Below are 10,880 nucleotides of genomic sequence, written 5' to 3'. Positions count from 1 at the left end.
ATCAAAAACATTATTGTTATTGGTTTGACTGCCAACTCAGAGGCAAACTGACAATAACGCAAGGAATAAAAGCAGTTCTTCTTTATTCAACATGTATGTGTGAGTGCAGATGTGTGTGTGTACACAACGTGGACATCTACACACACATGCTCTAATTTAAATATCTTTTCTCCTCAGAAATGTCACTTTGTTAACTCCTTCTTTGCATGTCTATTTTTTCATATCAGTCTTCGATGAATTTACTCTTGTACATTGTTCCCACTCATCCAGTCAAAAGTATACACCTGTAAAAGTCTTTGCTGAGAGGCAGTCACATATTGTGATCAACAATCAAAGTAAGATGGGAAGCCAAATTATATTGCTGTGACATCTGCCTGTCCATCTGCTGTAGTTTCCATAATCTACTAAAACAAATCTACAGATAATACTGATATTTAACCTTACTGAAAATCAAGTCTAAAATGAAGAATAACTTGCAACAGGATAAAAAGTACATGGATATAAAAATAAAAATAATTAAGTATCCTAAAATTAAAATAGATGTGTGTTGTGTTCCATATTTTCTGTGCAGTGATAAACTGACAAAAATTATTTCAGATACTTCATTGTAGACTATACATCCCCATAAAAAATGTTAGTACTCCTATTTTAGGGGAAATAGCATGAAAAATAAATGATGGAACAAAAAAGTAGCTATATGCTTCTGTTTACTGAAGATACCTTAGTCGCTTAACATTAAGCTAAATATTCCAGTTGTTTAATCTCCAACATTTTATTCTAATACATTATTTTCTTTGTGAAACTGTATTGTTTGTCAAAATGAACATGTTCTTATTTTATTTAAATTAGTTTGGAAAATTCTAACTGTATTGCTTATATGACCAAATACAAAGTTTATCAGTTACTGCACATGGGTAGTAGTTATAATAACTTTGTGTGGTAGGATGCCAACTTGTCACTTTCAGAATCCCAAGAGCTAAAATCTTATTAATGTGTCACCATTTGGGATATGAAAATTACTGGAAGGAGATCTCCTGTCACTGTAGTTCCCTCTGGAGAGGGAAACCCAAGAGCTGGAAATGATTCCATACTGTCTGAATTGCTGCATTTATTTGTGTTGGACAAGAACCAAATACCATTGTAAAGAAGCCAACACCACCACAATAGTACCACCTTTCCCAATAGGGGAAGACACTGGGAAAATCAAGCCCTGTATTGGAAGACAGCTGAAAATAAAGAATGGTAAACAAAAAAGAAAATATGTTTCTATATAAAATATAACCAGCTGTCCAGTATATTTATGAGTAATTGCTATGATGAAGCCTGAAGTCCTTTGCAGATCTGCATGTGTTTTTGGTTTTAACACACTTGTTTCCTAGCTCTCCTGTAGAAAACCTGCAAATCCTATTATTTCTGCCCTATGTAGTAGCAGAATTTTGCCACAGGGTGGTACACCAGACATGGTAACTGAAGGTTTTGGTAATCAATCACAGAGCTCGGTTATGCCCTCTGCCAGCTTCACTCCACCAGTTACAGAACAATCTGGAGATCTGATAATAACTGGCCATAAGACAAAGGCCTATATATTAAAAAATAAGACAAAACCAAAAGAAAACAAAAATACGGAAGAAACTGAAATTTACTTGCCAGTGCTAATAATATGACAGTATTAATTACAGATAAATGCATACGTGTCTCTACATACAACTTAAACATTCATCCATTTTTGTTTTAAAATAATATATTTGTTATATATTTGTTATATATAACTAGAAATATGAATGAAACTAGATGAAAAGTTTTTACATTTTCAGCTTGTAGACTTTAGGTTTAGATTTCAGCTTAAAGAGAAACTACTGTGTCAATTGTGAGAGGAAAAATACAATTTCTGTCATTGAAATATTGCCTGTTCCATTGAGAATAAAATTAAACACCTAAAATATTAACTACATTTTTTATTATTTTCCTAGTAACGCTGAAATCTTTTATTAGTGTACTCTGTAATTTTAAATACATTTGAGTTTTCTTCCTGTAAACTAACATCTACATCTTTTGTCCTTTCCACTATCTACACTTTAAACTAAATAAACAGAGCTTTTCAGCTTTACACTTACCTTTTCTAGGCAAGAGGAATACTCAGTGATATAAGTTAAATATAAACTATTTCATTGGGTACTACGATCTTTTTTAAAAAAATTAAGAAATACAGATTGCTACACTGATGATTTTGCTTTTATTCATGGCTGAAGTTCTAGCTGTGGATTTAAGTGATACTGTGGAATTCAAAAGTAAATTTAATTACACAGTGGTATTGACATAAGCAGGTACAGAATAAGACCTCAGTTTGGAACTGGGATGTGACTGTTTAGTAATGCAATGATAATGATTTAAATTACTTTCACAGAGCTTTTCAGAACTCAGAAATGCAGGATGAGACACAAAAGGAGACATTTTAAAAGAGATATTTAACAATACTGACTCTGTCACAGACAAGTAATACTTCTTCATATAATTTTAAAACTCCACTAAGATCTTATCTCTAGTTATTTCCTTCAAACTAGAGCTGGGCTCCAGCTCACGTCAAGTGAAATCAAACATGCTCTTTTGCCTCTGAAGAGTTAATGATATTTTACCATTTTTAATCATTGTGCAGGATGCTATGAAGCAGAAATACAGCTATCTTATGGAACCTACCTCTTTCACACGATCTGCCAAGGTACCCTGTACCAGAGCAATCACAAACAAATCTGTTCCACCCATCCCTGCATACACCATTGTTTTTACAGGGGTTGCTAAGGCAAGGTTTTGCAGTTTCTCTTGAGCATGAGGGTTTTACTCCAGCTGTGCTTTGAATTTCAGCCATCTGTCGAATATCTTTGCTTTGACCATCAATAAATAAATCTCTAATGCAGCCGACGTATCCGTAATTGAGGAGTGCTGTCCACACCTCTGTTGGGAAGACAAGGCCTGCTTTGTTTTCTGGTAAACCTCCAAGATACAAGTCATCATCCAGGTCAAGGATTTCACTTTCCCCAGGTGCAGTATATGGTGTACGTAATGTGTTCACAGATATGGTCCCTGAGGAGAAAAGATAACAAAATGCATTATTTTCAGGACATTTAAAAGATTTTGGTACTGCTGTTTTACTCATTAATCTACATGGCACGTTAGCTCCTGTCAAATATCTACAAATGAAAGATAGGTAATTCTATCTGTACAGCTATACAATACAACACAATTCTGTTTCTACAAAGTGTCTGCCCAAAGAAACTGTAATCAATTGTAAAGACCCCCTTTGTTTTACTTTTTAAAAGTAATGAGGTATCCAATATTTACAATTGGAACAGGCAGAAAACCAAATGTAGTACATTGAGTCACAGAACACACTTATGTCAACCAAATTTATTTTTATTTAGTAAGTAAAATCACTTGAAAAAAGAATCTTGGCATAGATCATCACAGAAGTGACTCCTTACCATTCAGTATGTGTGCAAAAGCAAGCAAAAGATAAAGAAAACATTATATAGGCCACTAGATTATAATAATGTCCCTGTCACATTATGCAACACTGTTATTTGGTGGGCGCACCAAATTAATGATGAGAAGACAATGAAGAGTCACATTTACCAGAATGCACTCACCATACATATATACATAAAACTAAAATGATTCACTATTTCCTTTGTCAGCATGACACAGATTACAGAAGAATGGAGTCATGCATGAGAATAAGAAATTCAGAATTTGTATAGCATAAATGCTAAAATGTGATTTTTAAGACAAAAAAAATAAATAAAATTTAGGTTTCTCATTTAGCAATGAAGAGTCCTGTGAGAGTGTCCTGGTTTAAGCCAGGATGAAGCAAATTTTCCTTTTACTGATTTTTTTTTTCCTTCAGTAAGCTTTCTTTTAACTAGTCACAGTGTGTTCTAACTAACACTGATAAGAGTGGAATGTTTTTCTAACTTCTGGGTCTTCAAGGTCTCACCTTTACTCTGCTGGCTCAGGCACTACAGGGAGATCTGTGACAAACCCCCTCCCCCACTCCCTGTAAGAGGCTGAGTTAGACAGACAGCAAAACTGGCCAGAGATTTTCCATTTCATATCTCTATGAAATGCTAAAGCTAAGAGGAAGGTCAGAGATCACAGAAGACAACTTCCTTCCTGCTTCATCTTCCCTTCTCTTCTGTCCATGGCCAGTGTCCAGGGAGGACTCTGTCCATCCATCACCATTGACCCCCAGGCTCGAGTTCTCCTGACCCTCATCACTCTCCACTTTTCTCTGGCAGCTCTGAGATTTTTTTGGGACTGTTTGCAGCTAAGGAGAGTGCTGTGGGAGTCGCTGGAGGTGGGAGGAAGTGAGAGGTTTTTGCACATATCTAAACATACTTGTATATAATTGCATATATATTTTCTTATATCATTAACGTTTAATTAAAGCTGTGTAGTTCAGTTTTCAATACAGCCAAGTCTTTCTCTTTTTCTCTCTCTCCTTCCCTACCTGGGCATAAACATTTTGAGTTTTGATTTTATTAATCAGCTGCCTCAGACAAGGGCACCTGTAAATGACCTGTTAAACCAAGACATCTAACTTTTCTGAGAGCATCCATATCAAGAAGGACTGCTTGCAGGCAACAGATTATTTCTCATTTAAATAAAAAATTAAAGATTCTGTAAATATAAGTCAGACTTGTACAGTTTTTCTTACTCCTATTGTTGCTTGTTCCCTCTATTGCCGTAGTGGCTGATTTATGATCAAAACCTATCCTCAGGCAGCACTTGCACCAACACAAGTTAACTCAGCTTCAGCCTCAAACCCTAAGCTCATTCATTTGCTCAGTGATGTTTTCTGCTGGACAGACACTTGTGTTTTCAAGCTAGCCATGATGCTGGGAGACTTCTAGGGCCCCATTTTTGTTTAAAAAATAATAATAATAATAAAATTAAAACATCAGCTAAGCCTTGACGAATTTCAGGGCAGACAAAAAGATGTAATGGTCAGCCAGGGTAGCTGTGACATTAAAATGGTGGTTCAAAATATAAGTTATGCAAGCACAGAAGGCTGAGAAAGACTAATGATAAAGGGAACTGTAGATCACCACTAGCTCTATTGACTGTGAATTATAGTTGGGTGAGACTGAAGTGGAAAAATTTTCTTCTGTACATCATAAAGCTGGAGAGAGCTTAAGTATTTATTTTTTTTAATAGATATGAACAGCTTCTTAGAGGAATGAAATGTTCCTTTCCCCTCCCTAGGAAATAGCACCACATAAAATAGTCCTTGGTAGAAGCCCCCTGAAATCTTAGTGTAATCATGGTATCTAACAACTATGGGTAGAAATCAGGCACCAACTCTTCTATACATATTTGGGAAGGCCATAGGACCCCTATTACCCAGCTGGACTATCTCCAATTTGCTGCTGGACACAGCCACGCCACTTCAGCTGACCTACACACTGTGTGTACTTAATCAAGCAACTGTTAGCTTTATTTAATCCTTTTTATTGAGAGCTATGGTAAGTCAAATAGCTTCTGCAGAAGTGTAATAACTAATAACTTGCTCTGGGTCAGCTGCTGTGTAGAAGCTTGACCAAAACATCATACAACACACCATCTAGAGCAAGGAATATGGCTATAATACAAATTGACTTTAATCTAACCAGAAGCAAAAAATGCATGTCCAGGCAACAAGATTTTCATGCTATCAGTTACCAAGTTATTCTAGTTTCCAACTGAACTCCTAAGAGCATGTCCAGGCTGTCATACAACCATCACTGCAGTTGGTATCCAAATTACTTTTTATGCATCTTTGATAGGCAATGCAAACTTAATAATTGCTTTGTAAATGCAAGTGGAGGGAAAAAAAAAAAAAAGTAACCAAGGGGGAATAAAAGAAGACTTCCAAAATACACCCAAAAATGTTGAGTTTGTTAGTTTGAGTTGGGTTTTGTTTGTTTGTTTGTTTTTTAAATATATTAAGATAAAATGCAGAATTCAAGTTCTGGGACTACAGAAAGTAAATATTTGGGCTATAAACACCTTTGGGTCCACAGTGAATCTGGAGCTGTAACACAGAGGTGGTGTGCTTCTTCATCTAGCTAGATGTTTTTGACATTTTTTTAATTGTAGTTTTTTGTTAGGTTGTTTGTTTTGGAGTTAATTTTTTTTGTTTGTTTGGGTTGGGTTGTTTTCTGGGGGGTTTTGTTTGTTTGTTTTTGTGGTTTTTTTGGGAGGAGAGGTTGCTTTTTTATGCCTGTCATCTTCCTTGAGTTTTGCTGAAACCATCTCAGGCTGGACCGCATGACAATGGCAGATGCTACCACAGAATTCATGGATAGTAGTGCACACCCCCTTTACAGGATTTCAGTCTTACTTTTTCCTGGGAATTACAGGCAGAATTAAAGGAAATGTTCTGTCAAATCAACAGTGTGCTCCAATGTATTTGAATAAATTGACGTAGGAGTGTGAAGAGAGATTACTTTCCAGAGAAGCAAGAAGAAGGGAAGGCAATGGAGAATACAAATGTCTTGTTTAGTCAGTACAGGAATAATTTGCCCTGTAAGGATGATGTAACATCAACCCTTCTCACACCACAATTGTTAAGTTGGATAACAGGGAAAAGAATGGGCCACATCTTGTTTTACAAAATAACCTGAAGACAACAGATTATGAATAAGCAGCAGATTTAGAAGAGCACTGGTCTCTCAAAGGAAAGAAAAACCAATAACCTTAAACTTTAACATCTATGTAGTAAGAACCATCCTTTCAGTTATTCTTTGCATAGTACCTAGCATAACAACACACATAATGAGATCATTATATATACTTCTTTGAAAAGAGCCACGCTGAGGCAATAATGTCTGCAAGGAAACAAGTAGCCTCCTTGCAGTTTTTTAATGCTCAAAATAGGAAATATTGGCTGTATTTCTATCAGATAAAGCAAGAAGTGAGAAAAAGCTGGTAACATTTGGTTTGTGCAGCCTGAAAGAAGAAAAACAGGAAGAGTGAAACACAAGGTGTGGGGTGATTTATTTAGTCTGGGAATTCACAATCTAGTTTCACACTCTAAAAACAGGTAGCATTTCTTATCTTCAGAAACTGGACATAAATGTTAGTGTTCTATCATGACCTGTGGGTGCTCTCACTCTACAGCATTTCACCTGAGAGTAAAGTTAAATTTAAACATTCAGAAACATTTTTATGCATTGGAGGAACTGTTTGAGAAAATAACTAATGAGATTAGGTTTTCTGGCAAGAATTATTGACCTACATGATAACAGATCAGTGGGCAGTTCTTCAAAGGAACAGTCAACAATAGCATACATATGAGCAAAATGGGGACTACACTGGAAGGTGCAGAAGACAGATCAGCTGAGGAGACTGCAGAAGATGGCAATAAAAATGGTCAATAGCTACAGAATATTACATAAGGATAAGAAGCAGCTGGGGTTTCTTAGTCTATGAAGAAAACTGGAGACTGACAGAACAGCATTCAAATCATAAAAAGTATAGAGATATGACAGGAAGAAATATGGTGTATTTTGTGCCTGCTGTGAACAAGGAATTCACAGAAAAAATGGCTTGTCTTGCATCTATTCAGTTTATTAAGCATTATATGGGGAGGCTGTACAGTGTCCATTGCTGGAGGTCACTCAACAGACATCTGTCAAAACTGATACAAGCATACTATCACTAATTTCATTGGAGAGGTAAAATAGAGGACTTGTCTAGGTCACCCCATCTCAATTTTTCTGAGATCATGAATAGATTAAAAATATGAACAGGATCATTGGAAGAATATTCCTTAAATGCAAGGCAAGCCTATTATCTCAAATGTGTAAACTAGTAACATTTGTTGAAATAGCAACATGTAAATCTGGCAGTTCTTAAAAGGCTGGAAAGATGTGAGAAGGGATATATAGAAATATACATGTAAAAAATGAACCTGCAACAACATTGCATGCAATAGATGTGAGCAAAGAAGTACTTACAGTGAGATAGAGTCTATAGGTAAACCCTAATTGCCCAGTTTAGATATTATTTCTGCTATTTAGGCTGAAACTCTAAATTTAGTTAAAAATGTCAGTGACTTCTTAGCCCTTAAATACCACGTTTCAATGAATACATTCAGATACATGTTTTAGACTGCCATACACAATTGGAGGTTGACAAGAAGAGTAAGTTTCCTATCTGCTTTCACTGTATAATGATGATTTCCAAAGGATAAATGGCAGAAGAAAAAAGGAAAAGGAAGGAAGGAAGGAAGGAAGGAAGGAAGGAAGGTAGGAAGGAAGGAAGGAAGGAAGGAAGGTAGGAAGGAAGGAAGGAAGGAAGGAAGGTAGGAAGGAAGGAAGGAAGGAAGGAAGGTAGGAAGGAAGGAAGGAAGGAAGGAAGGTAGGAAGGAAGGAAGGAAGGAAGGAAGGTAGGAAGGAAGGAAGGAAGGAAGGAAGGTAGGAAGGAAGGAAGGAAGGAAGGAAGGTAGGAAGGAAGGAAGGAAGGAAGGAAGGTAGGAAGGAAGGAAGGAAGGAAGGAAGGTAGGAAGGAAGGAAGGAAGGAAGGAAGGTAGGAAGGAAGGAAGGAAGGAAGGAAGGTAGGAAGGAAGGAAGGAAGGAAGGAAGGTAGGAAGGAAGGAAGGAAGGAAGGAAGGTAGGAAGGAAGGAAGGAAGGAAGGAAGGTAGGAAGGAAGGAAGGAAGGAAGGAAGGTAGGAAGGAAGGAAGGAAGGAAGGAAGGTAGGAAGGAAGGAAGGAAGGAAGGAAGGTAGGAAGGAAGGAAGGAAGGAAGGAAGGAAGAAAGAAAGAAAGAAAGAAAGAAAGAAAACCCCAAACTTGTGAGGTTATTTCTGAATATGGTAAAAAGTTTAACAAAGTCTTAAACAGTACTCAAGTCTCAGAAAATTATTACACCTAACTCTATTGTGTTACAAGAAACTCTGAGCAAAGCTCACTGTTTCACTGCAGAGTTGGCAGTATTATTAAGAGCAGAACAGACAAACATTTCCCTTAGGTATGAGTTACTGGACCTCTTCAACCATATTAATTTTCTCTGCAATTTACTTTTCATAAGTCTGTATATAAGAAACTAAGACATATTTCTAAACCTTTTCTCAATTTTGATCACTTAAATATGAAGATTGTAACTACAGCTACTACACCTATTGTGATTTCTATGATTATCTTATGTGGCCTATGTAGTTGCTTTTTTGTGCATGGGAAAAACATTTGCCCAGTAAGAAACTGAAAAATCAGAGCAAGGTATTCTAAATACACTTCACTTCTTACACACTAAAGCATAATGCAATAGATGTGATGAAGACTGTGACCACACCATACAGCCCACGGCCAAGACAGGGAACACACGTGAAGCAGCTATGAAGCCACTACCCTTCACAGGAAATCAAAATAACCATAAATACTGGAAGGGAACTCAGTTCCTATCATCAAACACAGCAGTTGGTACCAGGTTGTGTCCACTGCTTATACTAGCTGCTGGAGCATATGTTCCCTTTCCTCTTCTTCTCATCCAGCAATGAAGATGGACCAATGAAGAAGGTACGAAATTCCTCTTAACACTGAAATTCAGTCTCAGGAATCCCTTCTCACCAAAGAACTGCTGCTAGGTAAGGAAGCACTCAGAGTAGGTATTCCAGGCAGCAGGATGGTGTTCTAGGATGAAAACTTCGGTAAGAATGTCAAAAGTTCCTTCAGCAAAAGGAAATTAAAGGGCAGCATCTCTTCCTGCTTCCTTTTATCTCCCAAAATCAGAGGGAATCACCATAATTACTAGTGAAAAGGGCCTGGATATGCACAGCTTAAAAGTGTGCTTTCATTCCTTAAATCTCCCATATCATAGTCCCAGACAGCCAATGGCAAAGTCAGTGGTTTAGAGTGGATGCTCCCTGTGACTGAGGGTCTGGAAGACAGCAAAGAATAAAAAATAGATCCAGTACTTGCTGAACCAGCTAATACGAAAGTCAAGGAAATTAGCAAAGCTCCTTGAGAAATGTCACAGATTTCTATTATCTGAGGGAACCACTCCGCATTGGATTTGAAGGCTATGAGTAAAGGTTGCAAGACCCCAAAATTCATTTAAAAAATAAATAAAATTGCAGGCTATTTGAGAGGCTAATTCATTAATAGGGGAATCTCTTAGTTTATACTTGATAGGTTGGGAAGTATTTTGTCAGTAGCATCAAGACAGTCTGAGAAAAGCCAGTTGTTTTTAATACAAGATATATTCATTCACTTCTAAAAAAATTCTGAATGTAAGCATGAAAAGTGATCACATTAATATGATTTCCAGTATGTTTGGTTTTGGCTAGGGAAAAGAAATGAAAAAGCTTCCTAGAATAGTAAAGTGAATTTTATTATTCATGGAAAAAAGCATAACAGATCAGCATGCATAAGTCATGAGGAAATAATCTAAACATAACACACTGGTACTTCCTGTTCTAATCAGAAGAAGTCAGGAACATACAGTTCATTGTTTATTCAATTGTTAGGCAGTCATTTTACCTGGTTAAATCTGACAGTCTAAGGTACTACACAGCCAATATTCTCATTAAGAAAAACATTGTCACTGTTACTGGTACTTCTACTGAAAAATATTATTGTAGGTATTAAAATCACAGAAAATTTTTGATGCTTGGTTCAGAGTTCAGCTAAAAATTCAGTTTGTCAATCCATATACCTACATATTTATTAACTGTCGCTGGTACTAGTTCAAAGTTTTAGAGCAAATAGGTACTATGGTCAATTTTCAAGCATGACAGAGTAAATAAAGTTTATCTGTCTAGATTATAGGTGATTAAACAGCTAGATTAATTTTTCTTTTACCTATGTATTTGACACAGTCCTGATAGCCAGATGCATATTGCTTCCTA

General features: G+C 36.6%; 1 protein-coding gene across 1 annotated transcript in view; it reads right to left on the bottom strand.

Moving 5' to 3' along the window:
* Window positions 1-10,880, bottom strand: part of NRXN1 (neurexin 1) — a 535,539-nt gene that overhangs the window by 485,694 nt on the left and 38,965 nt on the right. The window contains exon 3 of the mRNA XM_010004972.1: window positions 2,695-3,078. Coding sequence (XP_010003274.1) covers window positions 2,695-3,078 — 384 coding nt within the window. The remainder of the gene's footprint in view (window positions 1-2,694; window positions 3,079-10,880) is intronic.

The sequence above is a fragment of the Chaetura pelagica genome, unplaced genomic scaffold (genome assembly GCF_000747805.2).
Source record: "Chaetura pelagica isolate M959 unplaced genomic scaffold, ChaPel_1.0 scaffold8, whole genome shotgun sequence".
Classification (NCBI taxonomy): Eukaryota; Metazoa; Chordata; class Aves; order Apodiformes; family Apodidae; genus Chaetura; species Chaetura pelagica.
Note: the sequence above shows the minus strand (reverse complement) of the source record. Positions and strands in the feature narration are given on the sequence as shown.